At 42.1% G+C, this 18,416-nt stretch overlaps 1 protein-coding gene across 2 annotated transcripts in view; it reads left to right on the top strand.

Moving 5' to 3' along the window:
- Positions 1-14,139, top strand: part of Elmod1 (ELMO domain containing 1) — a 53,960-nt gene extending 39,821 nt beyond the window's left edge. Inside the window, exons 7-12 of one of the 2 annotated variants that reach the window (XM_026779127.1) lie at positions 19-152; positions 1,443-1,511; positions 1,947-1,970; positions 4,429-4,479; positions 5,667-5,800; positions 12,734-14,139. In XM_026779127.1, the coding sequence (XP_026634928.1) occupies positions 19-152; positions 1,443-1,511; positions 1,947-1,970; positions 4,429-4,479; positions 5,667-5,800; positions 12,734-12,906 (585 nt within the window). In that variant the 3' untranslated portion in view covers positions 12,907-14,139. The remainder of the gene's footprint in view (positions 1-18; positions 153-1,442; positions 1,512-1,946; positions 1,971-4,428; positions 4,480-5,666; positions 5,801-12,733) is intronic. The other variant, XM_005347362.3, reaches the window with a different exon arrangement.
- Positions 14,140-18,416: the final 4,277 nt, after the last annotated feature.

Raw genomic sequence — 18,416 nt, 5'->3', positions numbered from 1 at the left:
TCTTTTCTTCCACTGCAGCTGTGGCAGTTCCTGAAGCCCAACACGCCCCTGGAAGCTCGGATTTCTAAGCAGTGGTGTGAGATCGGTTTCCAAGGTGACGATCCGAAAACGGACTTTCGAGGAATGGGTCTCCTGGGACTTTATAATTTACGGTGAGTAGAATGGAAGAAGAGTTGAGCATTAGAGCGATGCGCTGGTCTCGAAATGCCAAGGTAGAACTATCACTTCCAAAAGCCACGTCCCAAAAGACGCCAGAAGAATATTCAGATCATCTGAGGGGAAGCTCAGGTTCAGACAAACTTGCCAGCACCTTGCCCGTATTTCAACAGATTTCATAGAATTTTGAAAGCAGCTCCTAGATATGTCTTTTTAAGTTTTTATTATGAAATCTTCAAGAACATTCAAAAAAACTTTTATATTGATAATCTGAATTCAGAAATTTCAATATCATTTTAGACAAAAATATTAATAAAAATCCTATACTGTTTGTCATTTCACCTCTCATATTTCAATATGTACCCCTAAAATATATCAATGCTGGGCCTTAAAATGGCTCAGCAGAGAAAATTGGTGGCTGCCAAAGGCCCCGACCTGAGTTTGAGGCTGGAAACCTACATAACAAAAGCTGAGAACCGACTCCATTGTCTTCCGACCTGCACATGTGCACAGACACACACAGTAAACAAATCTAAAATTTCTGCTTGGAATCTTCCTGTCCCCACCCCCCCTTAGATTTGTGTAATAAAATATAGAGTCATACATTAGTAATTTGGGTTTATAATATAGCTTTATTACTGCCCTGTTAAATACTTTTTATGAAGTACTTTGGAGGTGGTGTGAGTTTTTATGTTTATTAGGCAGAAATTTCACTGTATTAACATCCCTAAATTCTGTGAGATGAATGCAAATCCAGTATGACCGCCTTCTAAGAAAGATGCATTTGATCTGGGCGTTGGGGCTCACACCTGTAATCCTAACTCCTGGGAGACAGAAGCTAGGGCATCAGGACGTATCCTTGGCCGTGTAATGGGGTCAGTGCTAACCTGAGCGGCAAGATGTACTGTCTTAGAAAAAAACACAGGAAGAAAGGATGGATAGAAGGGCAAAGGAAGGGAGAGAGAGAAAGAAAGGGAGGGAACGGGAGGGGTGGAGGGGAGGGGGGACCTAGAGTTTTCTCTCCCTTTCACCACGTTACTTCTCTCAGGCTTCTGCCCCTGGGGTCTTCCAATCCCAGAACCACCCACCCCTTATCTACAACGCTGGATTATAGGCTTGTCTCTCAGGGTAGTAACGAAATTTGTAATTAAGTTTCCAAGTCTGTTGGCTCTGGAAGAGCGGTGACCTCATGCCACTGTCTACCTCTGGGTGCCAAGAGGCATCCCACCGGGTGAGGGTGGCTGTCTCACGGACAGTGCAATCATGGTCTTTCCCTCCTCCTGCAGATTCTTCGCAGAGCGGGATGCCACAGTGGCTCAGCAGGTCCTCTCCGACTCTCTTCATCCAAAATGCAGGTAATTGTTCCAAATAAAAGATGGTTTGGGTTTTGGGTTTTTTCGGGGAGGGGCATCAATAAATAGCATTTTCCACATGGATCTATAGAGAAGTGTCAGGAGAGCCAGCTCATTGGGAGCCAAGCTGTACGCGCTCTAGCTAGCCCTTTTGACAGGTACCAGACAGGAAGGCTAGCGCTCCAGATACTCACCTCAGGCCTTAGAAGGCAGAGATGTGTGTCAGGAGTGCCTAGGAAAATTGAAAGGTGAGCGCGGACGGACAGACATAGAGGAAAGAATTCAGAGACAAGGGAGCATGGTGTGGTCATAAGGAAGAATGGAAGTCAAAGCCCCACAGAGAAAGCTGGACTTTCTGAGGCTCTTTTGTTTTAAAGTTCAGGGCTATGCTTGCATTCCCATTTACTTGATTTCTTTTCTTTGACTGAACACGTGAAGGGATATCACTAAAGAGGAAATAAGGTATTTTTCTTTGCTTTTTTTGTGGTTTGTTGTTTTTATTCTGTTTTAGAATCAATAGGATAAGAATTTCTAAAATAAATAGATTTGTGAAAACCACTTTTAAATGCAAACATTCACCAACTTTTAATCTGATATGGTTGATCACTTGTCGACTGCATTTTTATTAGCTAAAATCCAGACTGACCTAATCTAACGAAAGGGTTGAGAAGCCAGGATTATACCCAGTTTGAGGGGCATATAATCCTTTCCTCTGAAGAGGTGGCCATCTCGCAAACATGACCTAATCTCCTCAACAGACATTTTATTTTAGAATTTTCTTACATAGTGAAAATTTGTTCTTCGATCAGTAATTGTGTTTAGACACGGTCTCATTGTGTAGTCATAGGTCATCTTTACGTAGCTGTGGATAGCCTGGAGCTCACTATGTAGACCAGAAACCCACCTGCCTTTACTTCCCTAGAGCTGGGATTAAAAGCCTCACCACTTCTGGCTTTGATGGATGTGTTTCCAATGTGATAATTCTAAATAGTAGTTAATGTACGAGTCAGTGGCTCTCCTGAGAATTCCTCCTATTTTACTGTCCTGGTCCCATTAGATTATTTTTTGTCCACCTTATAGCACTTAGTTATTACTGGCTAAGTAAACCTAAAGTTATACTATAGCAGTCTTAAAATTCAGGAATTGGTTGACATGGGTTTATTTCCCTGATGTTACTATTATCTTCCTCCTAACCCCAGTTGACTAAGGTTCATTAAATTATACTACTTTCCCAAACTTACATTTATAGTCTTTTATGAGATTAAAAATTCAGTTTCTTTACTTTCATTTATTTCAAGAAAAACATTAAAATCATCTAGATGTTTCTTGACAGATTGCATGATCAACCTCAAGCTATTTTGGCTTTTAAATTTTATCTTCTGGATTGCGTAGTCCTGCATTGTGGAGCCGATGAACGCCTTCTAACTAAAGCTGGCTGAGAATCTGTGTGTGTTTCCAAGTGGTGTTTCTCGGATCAGAACCAGGAGTCATGGATACTCTTTGGTCCTGGGGTAGTAACAATAAGCTTAAAATATTTTGGGGGTAACTGTGAAAGGGAGATGAATTTTGTCAGTGAGCCATCCTCAAGCAAGGGAAGGGTAGACAGAGGCTCCACGGCGTGGCTCCTTCAGCAGAGATTAGAGAGGGCTTAAGGCACTGTGGACCACTCTTCAGGAGGCTGGCCTCTGTGTGTGCTGTGAAGGAATCTAGTTTATCCCTCAAGCTGCAATCCAGTCAAAGAGAAAGACGCTTTTGTATTCATTGCTTCCAATTGATAGTGGAGGTCACCAAGTCGGAATCAAAATGTCTTGAGAGCGCTGATCTATTTCTTATATAATTGTCTGAAATTTTGACCAATTATGGTATCAGCATAGCTTCTGTCAAACCCTGCGCATTCCAGGCATTCAGCAATGAGACATAGATGTACTAAGGACGTGTTCCCAGCTGTCCTTCAGCAACCATGATACATTGCTGCCTTTGGGACTGATCATAGGGTCCTCAGTAACTTGAGGGATAAAGGTAGATGCGATCTTATGAGGAGAATTCTGCCTGCTGATTTCTGTTTACTTGGGAACTATCTTATAAGTTATCAAATGAATGGAAGCTACTTGGCCTTTTGTTACATTTCATATACAAAGGTTTCATTTAACAAATGCAGACACAGATTTCATTTAGTAAATATGGACCTATTGTGGACTTTCAAAGCTTTGTTGGAAAGAAAATGGACACTTAGAACATGTTTTAATTCACATGCGACTCAACTCATTTTGAAGATGAATCTGGGCAAAACTCTCCTGGATGCCGCTTTAGTTTACTCTGTTGATTAGGAATCACACTTTATAAAAAGGAGATGTTTTAGCATGAATTCCAGCAGTTATTTGGCATCATAGCCAATCATTCACGGAGTAGGAAGCTCATTTGTGTAAATATCCAGTGTGTACTATGTTTCTGTGATTGTGTGCTGTGGTAGTCCATGAGTGTTTGCCATGTGTCATTTGCCATCTGTTCTAGAAAGTTCTCCTTTTTCCCCGCTTAGATGGATTTAAAAATTGTATGTAGCGCCAATGCTAAAGTTTGTTTTTGAGACAAGGTCTTACTATATAGCCCAGGCTAGCCTAGAACTCAAAATCTTCCTGCATTGGCTTATGTTAAAACTGTTACCTTATATTTATGTACACTAACACTAATCAGTTTGAACATATCAACTCTATAAGCAACAATACAAGTTGGGATTGATGGGATTCAAGCAGTGTGCCCTCATGTCTTGCTTGTACTGCTGCCTATAGCACTGATATATTCAGGCTGATTAGCGCGATAATAGAGGTACATGTAACGAGTAGTTAATGGTTTAATATACACATTCAAAGAGAGCAAGAATAAATTAAATAATAAATGTTCATTTATTTATTCATTCTTTCAGCAAATTCAGCAAAGCAGAATGGGAAAAGAAAAGGATGGATAAAGCAATTGGGTAAGTGTGGGACCATATGTGAATACTGTCAGCCCTGGCCCAGGGACAGCAAAACTAGGTTTAATTCCCAGCACCCACATGATAACTCACAACCATCTGTAACTCCAGTTCCAGAAGATCCAACGCCCCTTTCTTGCCTCTGTGTGTACCAGGCACTCACATTGTACACAGATATGCATACAGGAAAAAAATCAATACTCATAAAATAATGAAATAAAATTTTTTAAATGTTTTAGATTTTAACATTAAATACCGGACAACCTAGCTTAGCAGGTAAAAAAAACTTTCCACCGAACCTGATGACCTGAATTTGATCCCCAGAACCTATATGTATAAGGAAAGAATGTTCCTGTCTCTTGGCTCCCACGCACATATGCCATGGCACGTGAGATCGCATGCACACACACAAACAAGTAAACAAACAAATTGATAGATGTTCTTAATGGCCCATTCCATTCAGAAATATTTCTATGCCAGATATACAAGAACAGAGAGAATTTAAGAATTCTATCCTCCTTTTCTGTAGAAGAGGGACATAAAATATACCTTATGGTTTAAAATATAATAATGCCTTAAAACTTTCTCACATAAAATTTAAATTTAGAAAAGCACAGGAAAGCGGAGCAGAACTCAGCCACCAGCCCATTCTGTCGCTTTCGCACTCATAGTAAGGACTCACTGCTTTTCATTCTAGAGGTTTCCCCCTGCATCCATGTGCGCCTACACTAAATCTCGGCTCGCTCCACACAGGTGTCTTGCATTAAAGTCTCTAAGAATGTAATTTTAGTTAGCTGTAAAATTATCATAATTTAGTTAACACAGAAATTGCCATAATTAATTTCTCTAGAAATCTTTTTTAGCATATTTGGTGGTGTCTATGTCTTGCCATGACAAATAATGCTGTAATAAATAGTCTTATGTATAAACTTTTGTCCACTGCAGATGATCACCTATCATATGTTTGGGAGTAGAATCACCAAGCCAAAGTGTGTGAATTCTCAGTTCTCTTAGCACATGCTACCGAGCCCTTGTGGTAGCATCAGAGGACTGGGCTTTGATGTGGTGGAGATGGACAGCTGGTTTGCCACTCTGGTGGTCTAAGAGGAATTTGGAACTCGGATTGTCGGTTTTTGAAGTGTTTATATCCCCATGTGCAACACTTTTGGTTTTTGTGGTCGCACCTGCAGGTACTCCTTTGCAATTGTGGGCATCAATATCACCGATCTGGCATATAATCTGCTTGTGAGTGGTGCTCTAAAAACCCATTTCTACAACATCGCCCCCGAAGCACCGACGCTGTCTCACTTCCAACAAACGTTCTGTAAGTGTCCTGTTATTCAATTGTCAGTATGGATTTCTATAGAACAGACAAGGATCGAAGCTGAGAAACCATTGTGATGGAGCTACGTTAGGCCCTGGAGGAAGTTTAACTTTGTTGTCTGTTTATTTTCTCCTTTAAACACCTATGCTTATATTTCTGGGTATCATGGATTTTTCTTTTTCTCGGTTCTTATGTGATATGCATGCATCAACTTCAGGCCTGACTTTTTGTCTGTCTCCCTCTGATCTAGCACAGCTTAACTCTAAAGAATGCAACTCTAAAGACAACTTGAGTTGACTGCCAGGTCCTATGTCTTGACAGAAATGAGATTCACAAGAAGATTAGACAGTAAGGTTGAAAGACTTTCCTAAAATGTTGATCAAAAAGGTACTGGTGAAAAGTAAAGATAGAGGTTGAAACGTAAAAGGGCCCTGTGGGACGTATCCTACCTGAAGAACGAGGGTGTCACAAAAAGGAGAAACTCAGGGAAAGGAAACAAATCTCCAAATCAAGGGGGGAAAAACAGACCAGCAAGGTTGCTCTGTGGGTGAAGGTACTTGCTGCCAAGCCTGGAGATCTGAGTTTGATCCCAAGATCTATACAATGGAAGGCAAGGATCAGCTCCTGCAAGCTCTCCTCTGACCTCTCCACACACAGTCTCTCTTTCTCTCTCTCTCTCTCTCTCTCTCTCTCTCTCTCTCTCTCTCTCTCTCTCTCTCTCATGCTAAATAAATATTGTGATAAAACTTTAGGCCTGAAGGACAGATTTTCATATTTTAAGTTCTAGGCACCCATATAGCAGATTAAAATCTATCAAGCCAAGGTCTATATCACTGTGAGATACTTGACACTGTGGAGAGATGATGCTGAAAAATTCTAAAACTGTCACGCAAAAACTTTGGAACCGAGACCACACTGGACTTCTCGGAAGCAGCCTTTTATTCTCAAACACAATGGAGTGTTGACTACAAAAGCTTAAGATGGCACAAAGGGAATATGATTTACAATTTTAAATTATATTCCCAAGCTAACTTATCAACCAAATATTGAGTATCAAAATAAGATAGCCTTTGTTTATAAACATAAGGTCTTAAATATTTACTTCCTCATAACTTAACAAGGAAACTCCTGAAAAAATGCATTGTTTCTACAAAATAAGAGAGTAACCCCAGGAAGAATAAATGAATCCAGAAAAGAAATCTTTCCAGGAGGAAAGCAAAGGGAATTCATAGGTGAAGGAGAGGGGCCCTCCCAAGACGGGTCCATGTAATAGGCTGAGAACAGATCTAGATTTGACCAAGTTCTGGAACTGAGCAAACATCTACCATGTTCAAACACATCTAGAATGCATTTGGCATCCTTACGGAAAGTGGTTTATGGTTAAATTCAATGGAAAACTAAGTAAATGAACAAAGAAAGCAGTTAGACCTGGGTTAAAACCAATAAGGGGCTGAGTATGGCTGGGCGGGTGAACAGGAGCTAGAACCACATCTTCTGTAAACAGAAGATGGAGTGCAGTGTAGCTGTGGTGCTGGAGAGTTTGGCAGTCAGAAGGCTCACCTGGAGTGATGCAGAGCAAGGACTAGGCTAGACCAGGCTACCTCTTCATGGTGCTTGGTTTTCCCATCAGAACATAGTAAGCTATCTGATGCCCAATGATGCAAGTATAATTGGCAAAAAATGAAAAGGCTGTTCTTTTAAAGAAGTACTTACTTTATAACTTGTTAGTAGAAAATCTAAGCTCCTCACATGACTTTTATAGCTCCCATTTTGACCAGTGGGTGGTTATATTCACTCCTGTAACAGTTCTGTCCCCATCAAATATGACTGGGTTTTGACCGCAGATCGGGGTCTATTCCGAGGAAGACTGGTATCGAAACAAATAAGTACAATATACTCGGAAGTAAAGATACTATTTCAAAATGCTGCAGAGGCATCTGACTGTCATCACCCACTGAGTCTGCAGCAGAGAGAGCTCCCTAAAGCAAATGCCATTTTCAGTGAGAACCAAAGGCTAGGTGGCAGAAAGTAAAGCAATGGGCACTGAATGGTACAGCCAGAGAAGTGGTGAGGACACAGGCCGTAAGACAGGCATGTACAGCAGATCCAAACAATATAGTGGAGAGGGTATGATTAGCTATGACACTGTGCGGGTATGGTTAGATATAATACAGGAAATTTAAGAGCAGAATTTGGAACGGACCTTGAGGAGTTTAAAGCCAAGCTGGGGAGCACACGCAGAGCTAGTAACAAACAAAATCTCTTGCACCGTGATTTTGTTAGGCTTTCATAAGTTGCCTTTTTCTATAGTTTCCATCTTTCTTGGGGAAATCAGGAAAGCTCTTGTGAGAGAAAATAGGACGAGTTTAACTTGAAGCAAACTGAAGGTAAATTCCTTTGGGGAAATCTATTCAGAGCTACAGAATGGACATTCCTATGAGAAGTCCTAGAACTCTGGTCAGGTGGAAGGGTTCTGCCTACAGACTTTGAATTCATCTGCTTGGAGTTAAAAATCAGAACCACATCATAAATGACCTCTCCCAGGAAAGAATCAGAGTTAAAACCAAGAAGAATTGACATTTGAGGGTAGGAGAAGATGTCTTGTTCATTGCTGTATGCTCAGCCTACTGGAGTGTTTAGTAACTCTATATTGACTGGTGGATGGATGGACTGACAGAAAACATACTATAATATCATATGAGACTCTTTTCAGGAAAAAGAGGGTGTAGCTGGCCTGGAAATGTTTTAGCCTTACCCAACTGATAGGTTTTTCAGAACAGTCCTAGCCCAGATAAGTTAGCATGAAGCAGTATTTCTTATTTCCCAGGACACTCTTTGGGTTTTAGAAAGAGCAGCAATCACCAACAGATTAGATTATGGTCAGAGAGACTGGGTGAATTCAGAAGAGGCCAACCATGCCCTAGATTCATTGTCCCTCCACTGAGCACGGTCACTTCTGCAACCTCCTCTGTAATACTCTTGCAATTATCTGCGTCCTTGCACATGCCTCTGCTCTCTCCTAACCGGAAGCAGTGAAGCAAAACCAAGACACATTTGAGCAGCAATAAATATGTGTAGGCTTCAAATAGCAAGCCGAATTAGTATTCAAAGCAAGTGTTTCATCTAGGGAAAGGAAATAGGAATGTAATGGCTCTATTGTCCTGACTGCGCAGTCTCAGTCAGTGAACTGCTCTGCCAAGGCATTGCCATCTTATCAAAAGCTCAACTGAATACACAACCCAACAGTAATGGGAAAGATTAGGTGTAGCGAGCTGAGGGAAGGAAAAGCGCAGAAGAGGGGGTGAATTATCTGTTCCTTGACCTTCAGTGGAGAGAACTGTTAACACAGGAATAGCTCCTTCCACCCCTGCAGGAGGCAGCCTGTAGAGACAATGGGAAGATAACCTGGTTTGGCCCTGGCTTCCACCTGTTAACTGTGTGAGCAAGCACAGGTCAAGCTTCCTGCCTGAACCCGGGTGTCCATCTCCGCAAGGTGGAGATATAAAATCTGCTTGGCCAACCCGCAGCACTGGGGAATGAATGAAATGGAGACTAGAAGCAATAGATTGACTCTGCTTGCTCCCTCCTCTTTCCCCACTACCGTTAGCTTTCTCAGCTAACAAATCATTGTCAGAAATTGAACACCTAGCTCTCTCTCCCTCCAAGAGACAGAGAATTAGGAAACATGAGATCCCTACCTTTCTCTCTATCCTCAGTGCCCAACAGTGTATCTGTTACAAACATAATTGGCAGATGGGGTGACCAGACAACAGGCCAAATGAATATTTGAATGTTGTGTAATAAATGAGTGGAATTTTATGATGTGTAGTTTGGAAGCCAGGTCACCATTTCTGTATTCTTAGTGCAATCATGTTATATGGTCTCTACTCATTTTCCTGATAAGATAGGGAGAGTCCAAGGGAATCTGCCTATAGGATTTGCAATTTACCTTTGTAGTTATCAAGGAAGTATCATGGAATTGGTATCAGATTATGAAGCACCATCGCCCTCCAAAATGGTCATTTGTAATTGTGTGTACAATAGAAAAATGAGGGAAACGGTTGTGTCTGAGTGCTCCTGGAACTCCATGATGTAACACATCCCCTTAGGAGTGTGATGCCAGGGTGTCTGCACACTGTAGAAAAGTGGGCATCTTTATGTCCACTACAAAAAAAAAATAAGTCATTCACTAAAAGGAGATCAAGATGCTACATATTCTGATTTGGTAGTCCATATCATACCTGTGCATCAGTTTATCGCATGTACCATATTAATACAATCAGAAATACAATTGAAAAAATGGTTCCCACAGTAGCTGCTTTCTCAGTGTCAGGGGAAGTTTGCCATTGAGACTAACAGGATGGATGCACCATGGATGATTTTAATTCACAGTGTTGGAAATCTGACTCTCCTAGCAAAACAACTCAAGCATGTTTATTTGAGCTCAAAGACCAGTTGGAAAAAAAAAAGTGTTTATGTTTTATATATTAAGAAAAGAAGAAATTATAAAATCTCATTCGTTTCTTTTATAACCATATCAATTGAAACATTCCTAGAAGGAGACGGGGGGGGGTGTGAAAAAATAGAGTCTTCTAGATCTTAGGTTTTAAACTTGCAATGACTGAGATTCATCTGGTTGAATCTGGGTGGATCTGTGTATTTAACAAATCACCCCAGGCTATTCCTGAGATATTTTAGGAGCTTTCCAGTCACTGAAATGGACAGAAGATTGAGTTCCTGTGGATGAGTAGGAGACAGGGGTCAGGAGAAACAGTGCTGTCATCACACATTGAAACAACTGGGACAAAGGGCCGCCACCATCACTCACTGCATGTGAGCCATGATGGGGAGGCCAGATGCGTACCCTGCAGAGAAGACGGGTGCTGGGCACAATGCACACTGCAAGCATCAGAGGATTAGATTTGGTCCATGAGGTACAGGCCAGCAGCTTTCTACACAGGGATCTTCTAAGACTCTTGGACTGAAGCAGGAAGATTACAAATTGAAGACTAGACAGGACGCCATACCAAGGCCTTAAAAAATAATCCCCTCATCTATGTAACTGTCAATGTTGTTCCGAGAGATACCAAAGCCTGGAATTTTTTCCCCCGCTCATCCCTCCTAGGTTCTCTTTATAGAGAAAAATAAAAGAGCTGAGAGCCCAAGCAAGGTCCTCTCCAGCATTCTATCTGTATTTTCTGGCACCTTCTCAAGTTAGAACAAAGAAGAACTTATATAACATTCACCTTTTCTTTTTCTAAACTGAGATTATTTTCTTTTTTCTAATTTATAGAGAAGTCTGCCATTGCATTGGGATTTACTACATACAAACAAATATATAATATTGCCTTTTAAAGGAAATATTCACATTTCAATTATTTTAGATGTGTGTTGAAACAAGCAATGGGATGGAAGGAAGGATAAAATGGGGAAGAGAAAAACAATAAACAGATTCCTGCTTCAAATGCTTAGCATTTATTCAAAAAAAATCAACTCCAGAGTGTTCATAGATAACAACTTTGAAACACAAAAGCATTTGAATATGGAATTGGGCTTTGGAAAGAAGTATTATTAGCAATTTCATGAAGCTCGATCACTAGTCTGTGTAGCTTAGATTTGATTTATAGTTCTTACTGTCTCATAATAGGTGGTTAAATGCATTTGTGTGATGTGTCAGGGTAATTTAAAATTTTAGTTAAATTGAGTATCAAGAGGACAAAAGGCAGAGTGGAGTAATTTTGAAAGATGGAATCACTGTGTAATTTAGTTGGGAGGGAAGGATGAAGGAGTCACTGTCAGCTTTTTAGAATAAGTTATTTTATAAAGTGAGATTCAAATTTAAAAAAAAAAAAAAGAAGTTCTGGGGACAGGGTGGCTCACTGTGTAAGGCACTTGCCTTGCAAACACAAGGACCAGAGCACAGATCCCCAGAACCCACACAAAGACCAAGTAGACATGATGGCCCATCTGCAGTTCCCGTGCTCAGGAGGCAGAGGACAGATCCCCAGAACAAGCTAGCTAGATAGACTAACTGAAGTAGCAAGCCCTGGGTTCATGCTGGAGACTCCACCTCAATATATAGGCTGGAGAGTGGACACTTAACACCCAATATTCTCCCCGGTCCCTACAATGTGTGCACATGCATGTACACATACCCACATTCCTGCAACAAACATACACAAATAAATGTAGTTTTAAGTATTTAAAAATATTTTTTGAAATTCTTGAAAATAAAGGCATGGTGGCCCATATTTTTAATCCCAACATTCAAGAGGCAAAGGCAGGTGGATTTCTGTGAACTAAGGCCAGCCTGGTCTACACAAGTTCCAGGTCAGCCAGAGCTACATAGACCTTGCTTCAAAAAGGAAGGAAGGGAAGGAGGAAGGTAGCAAGGGTGGGAGAGAGAAAGGAGGGAAGGAGGGAGGGAGGAAAGAAACCAGACATCAAAGTTGAGCTGGAGAGACTGCTCAGTGGTTAAGAACTCTGACTGCTTGCTCTTCCAGAGGATCCAGATTCGATTCCCAGAACCCGCATAGCAGCTTACAACTGTAACTCCAGTCCCAGGGAATCCAGTGCCCTCTTCTGACCTCCAAGGAACACCACATAGTGTGGTACACAGACGTACATCACAGGCAAACACTCATAAACATAAAAAAAAGAGTTTAATTAAGAAAAGAGACTATGTTCCCAATATGATTCATATTCAAGAAGTGACAGAATTGGTTTGCCCTCCTACTTTGTGGAACTAAAAATGTCTCTAATGTTAGCAGCAAAAGGAGAAAACAAAATAGGCAACTTGGTAGCTTCTACTCCACTGGTCATAATAAACTTGGTGTTTCATGTGAACTCCACAGAGACTGTTGCCTTGGTCTAACTCATCCGCAGTGGTTTGGAGTGTGGCTAAGGACTATCTCACTGTCTTGTTCCTAACAGGCTATTTGATGCATGAGTTTCACAAGTTTTGGATCGAGGAGGACCCCATGGACATAATGGAATTTAACCGTGTGCGGGAGAAATTCCGCAAGAGGATCATAAAACAGCTGCAGAACCCAGACATGGCGCTGTGCCCGCATTTTGCTGCATCTGAGGGTTTAATCAACATGTAGTGCCCGCGCTGGTTTCAATGGGTCCCCCAGAACACTGCCTCATTGTTGTCTTAGGTCTCTGCTTAGATGACAGCTCACACACCGAATGCACATAGCGACTATACATATATAAATATATGCATGCCTTTTGGTACAGTATTTTCATCTCTTGGTCATAATTCCAAGATCCCCCAAATACCACTCTTTCTGGGGTATCTACCCTCCAGGGACTGCTCATATTGTGGCATCCTGCAGTGTTAGCATCTGTCCTTGACACCCAGGTATGGAGAAAGTTTTCTATTTTTTTAGATTTGTTCCTCCCCTCATCGTTCAATATTTAAAATGTGTAATAATTCTCTAGCTGTAATTTGTATGTAAGAGATTTAACTGGATCACATTCTGTGTTCATATTTATTAAAAATGCTTCACGAGGACTGCTGCTAGCTTCTCAAACTGGGTTCACGCTTGGACCCCATTCTGGTAAAGTATAAGACTTTCAAATAATACAGACAGACACATGATAAGCCAAACTCTTCCTGCACATATAGCTGCACTTCACCAAACTGTAATAAGGCTATTAAGAAATTAGCTTAACTAGGAGTCAGCCTTGTGTGAAATCCGGCAGACCTGTAGCCTAACTTAACCACAGTTGCAACTGTGCTATAGCCATCAGGATAGAAACTTATTCCCATCACTTCATGGCTTGGGTGTGTAAATATGTATATGATTGTGGAGCCCCAGAAAAGAAGCCATATCTTCCCAAGGCTGCAAAGGGTTTCTCATTGCCTGCCTCTTGCTGAACCCAGAGTTAGTCCTTAGTGCTACCCCGATGCGAGCATCTTTGCTTAGGGGATTGAGGTCTGACTGGTTTGTTTTCCAGGTTGAGGGGCGATATTTTAACTTTTTTCAGGAAAACGTGTTACAACAAAGGAACCTGAGCAATGATTTTATCATGCACTATTTCTTGAAATTAGCATCCTTGTAACAGTGGAAGAAGTTGCTTGGGAGAAGAAAAATGAAATCATCCTCCAACTGCTAAGAATCATCTTCTTCAAAATGTGATTTAGTTTGGAATTATGATTGTAGTCTGTTGAATAGTATTTACCATGGTATTTCATACCCATGGTATTTTATACTTTGGGACTATCGATTTTAGTATTACTAGATGTTTGTGTAATCACTTGCTTATTTAAATGAATTTTGAGTACTGCCTACTGTCAGTATATGAATAAATTACATATCATTCTACAGTAACGGAGAGTGTGTTTCATTTGGGTGCCTTTGTACTCTGTAGGTGTTCAGATATGCAAACACGTGAGTGGGTGGACTGTCAAAGACAAGCGACTGGTTATAAATTACTGTCTTCAGAGCAGCCAGGTGTAACCGGCTGAGAGATTTCCTTAATCTTGAGGTCCGGCAATGCTTTAATGAATAAGACTTCTTTTTAATTTTTTTTTTTTTAAGAATCTCACTACTCCTGCCTGACCTGGAACTCACTGTGTAGACTACGCTGGCCTGGAATTCAGATATTCACCTGCCTCCAACACCAGTTAAATTAGGATTAAAGGCATGCATCACCATGCCTTAACCCTCTTACCTTTCCTTAATGACATCCTATGAAATCTGCCTTGATTACTGCGAGACGTCTGATTTTTAAGAACCCTCCACTGCCTGTTGCTGCTTGGTAGGGTTTCTCTACTCCAGGGTTATCACCCTTTCTTTCTCAGGCCTGGGGTCAGGTGGTAGCACTTCTACTGCCTCAACCTGTGCCCTCTGTTAGACAGCGAGAAGAGGAGCGTCAGTGGATGCTTAGCGCACACCAAGAATAATATCTCCAGAAGTGAAAGCTACCCGCCGAGTGGACGGTCTGCCTTGAGCATACAGTGCTTGCACCTGCCGGTGCAGGCATGGTTCCACAGGCAGGGCAGGCTAGGCCAACTACATGTGTGCACTGCCTCTTCCTATTTCCCGTGGTCCTCTATCAGCAGTGCAGCGTGATGGCATGTGGTACTCTTCTGCTCAGGCAGAGACAGCTCACATTGCCAAGCTAAGGCATTCCCCTCCCTGCTCCTTAGCTGCTTTCGATAGTATCTAAACATGGCTGCACAGCTTCAGGATGAACGGTTGCTGCCAGCTCCTTCAAGGTATTATTAGCCTTCTCATTCACACCTCGTTGTAGGAGATGCAGTCTACCCAGTAACACAGAGCGAGGTGAGAAAAAGAAAAGGAGAAGGTTTCGGGAGCATCAGAGACGCGTGATGTATGCTATATGTGTATGTGGTTCCCAGGGGAATCTTTAGCTTGCCTCATATTTATCCCGTTGAACAAGGGTTGACCACATAAAATGTAAATTGTGTAGCACATTTCCTTCAAGTTTTCTGAAACACTACTTGATACATGATTTTTAAAACATGTCTAGTTTGCGCTGCAGGGAAAGAATATAAAAAATACTCTTTGAAGCATCGCTTCTAAAGCGAGACTTTGGCTGGATTCACCTCCTTCTCACAGTTCTTGTTATTGTGCTGCAGTGAAGAACATTTGCCTGGTAACCCATCCTCTTCTCTGTATCTGCAAAGAAGCCTAGATAGGCGTCATTCCAAAGACTGGGAGGGATGCCTTTACATTAAGTATATCTTCCAAATCAGGTGATGTTTGAGAAGATAGAGAAAACAGAAAGCAGAAATTCTTAGTTCACTGAGCCCAGAGCCACCTGGCAAAACCTGTGGCACAATAGTGCACGCTCTGCCAAAGCATTGCCTCCAGCTCTCCTGGGAGCATAGTCAGGGAACGCTCTAAGTCGGAGACAGCACAGAAAAACAGAGCCAAGTGAAACATCACGCCCTGGAAAGAAGTTCCAACATGGATTCCATTTCTAAGGCTAGCATTTAGTGAGTGAGCTCCAGGGCCATATGTCAGGACCCTGCCAGCCCTGACCTTGCATGACTTCAGCTCCCTGACAGCCTCTGAAGCTGGGTAGCTTCTCTTCTTGCTTTTCTTTTCTTCCTTTTTTAAATTACTAAATTCATTTCTTTTATTTTATGTGTATTTTGTATACATGTATTATGTGTGCATGCTTGGTGTCCATGAATGTCAGAAGAGGGTATCAGATGGTTGTAGACTACCATGTGGTGGGAATTGAACCCAAGTTCTCTTTAGAGCAACCAGGGCTCTTAACCTCTGAGACATCTTTCCAGCACCCCCCTACCCATCAACCCCCACCCCCACTTTTCTTAACAGGCAGGCATATAGGATTTCAATGCAGTGCCAAAGGACTCAAGACAGGCAAGGAAATGAGTAAGGCATGGTGGCTCACACTCATGATCCCTGTACGGAGGAGGCTGAGGCAGAATCATAAGTTCCAGGCCAGACTGGCCTACAGAGTAAGATCCTATCTCAAAATCCAAAAGTAGAGGCAGAAGAAGCAAAGGAGAAGGAAGAGGAGAAAGAGAGAAAGGGGAGGTGGAAGAACCCATGCCCGAAAGTCAAGACTTCTATTCATTGTATCTTCTATCTTAGTGGGGATTTCTATTGCTGTGAAGAAATACCATGGCCATGGCAACTCTTATAAACACATTTAATCATGGTGGCTGGCTTACAGTTCAGAGATTCAGTCCATTATCATCATAGTGGGAAGCAAGGCAGCAAGCAAGCAGACATGGTGCTGGAAAAGGAGCTTAGAGTTCTTTTATCTTGACTCACAGACAACAGGAAGTGGTCTGAGTCACTGGGAAAGGCTTGAGCATGCATATATGAGACCTCAAAGCCCACTCCCACAGAATCAGACCTCCTCCAATAAGGCCCTACCTACTCTAACAAAGCCACACACCCTGATAGTGCCACTTCCTTTGGGGGCCATTTCTTCAAACCACCACACTCTTCACTTAGAATTCTACACTACTGCCCGGGTTTCTGGTGAATTGTAAATACAGCTGTTCATGCCTTGCTCCTAAGTGATAGCACGTTAATATTTCTCACTCAGATACCTGCAAAGTAAATTCATGCCTACAGTTGCTGTTGCGTTTTCCAATTTCCCATTTGCCTTTGAGGAATTCCCTGCTTTGCTATACAAACCATTATGGCGGCATCCTAGGTTTCTTTGTCACCTGCCTCCCTGGGGAAGAAAGCTGGCTTCTCTTCTTCCTGCTTCCCGGTGGGAAGCCTCAGCAAGATGGGTTGGCAGAGCCTGGGCTGGGTCATGTTCAGGTCAGATACTACTGGGCATGTCTGTGGAAAAGGAAGCATCTGAGATGGTTACTATGTAGACTCCTCATTAATAATTCATCCCCTCCTCCCACCCATCCCACTGACCTGGCGCGGCCTCCAGAATGCTGCTGCTTACACTAACAAGTATGATGTCATCTGTTAATATTCCTGGGATACTTCACAGGTACACAACAGACGTGGTAGGGAAAGAAGTCAGAGAAAGGTCACAGATCAAAAGTTATTTTTTATCTAAATACCTAGGATGGTGCTATGCTTTTAGGGGAAGCCATAGAAGAAAATTCATGACAATTTGGGACGTAAATCAAAGACGAGAGAAACCAAGATTAAGTTTGGCAAAACCCAGGCTGGAGAGATGGCTGAGTGGGTAAGAGCTTTGTTCTATGAGCTTGAGGACTTGAATTTGAATCCCCAGAACCCATGTAAAAAGTTACATGCATGCAGTGGATGGAGACGGGTGGATCCAGAGAACTCACTAGCCAAGCTAGCCTAGCTGAATGGTGAGCTCCTGGTTCAGCTAGGGACCCTGTCTCAAAGTAACACAGAGAGCATAGGAAAGGCATCTGGAATCCTTCCCTGGCTTCTGCATATATGTGTACATGCATGTACGCCTGTATTCCCATGTGAACATGCAGCAGACACACACTCTTAAAAAGAAAAAGTTAAACCCTCCCTACCCTGCAAGTCAACATTTCCATTGATGATTGTTGGCTACAGTACATACAAAGGCTCAAATAAATTGCTTTTATTCACGACATTTCTAACTCCAGAATCCAAAAATGAAAAAAGCATACGATTTGAATTCAAGTGTAGAGAGCCTCCCACCTTGTTTTTTATGTTTTGTTTCATTTTAGAACAAGCAAGAAAACAACTGTCAGAGCTGTAGCAAGCCTGGAAGACTGGACCTGGTTGCCCACTGTCTGGGCTCAGCCCTCGTGCTGGGACATCATGGCATCTGGAGAATGTTGTTCTGAGCAAGGAAATACATCTCACAGCTTGTGAGAAGCTGAAAGGAGGTGTAAATGTTCTGTTAGGGCAGGGAGGGGCCACCAGTGACTCCTGATTTGCCCAAGACTCCCAAACAGAGCTCCACAAAGTTTTTGAGAAACCTCCTCATATCAGAGCACACTACATTTTTGTCATAGTGGTGCCCTGTGCCGAGTATGTACAACAACAGAGAAGTGGGGACATCATAGTGGTGCCCTGTGCCGAGTATGTACAACAACAGAGAAGTGGGGATGTCATAGTGATGCCCTGTGCAGAGTGTGTACAACAACAGAGAAGTGGGGATGTCATAGTGATGCTCTGTG

This window comes from Microtus ochrogaster, chromosome 5 (assembly GCF_000317375.1).
Source record: "Microtus ochrogaster isolate Prairie Vole_2 chromosome 5, MicOch1.0, whole genome shotgun sequence".
Taxonomy (NCBI): Eukaryota; Metazoa; Chordata; class Mammalia; order Rodentia; family Cricetidae; genus Microtus; species Microtus ochrogaster.
The sequence above is the reverse complement of the archived record's forward strand: the minus strand, read 5'-3'. Positions and strand labels throughout refer to the sequence as shown.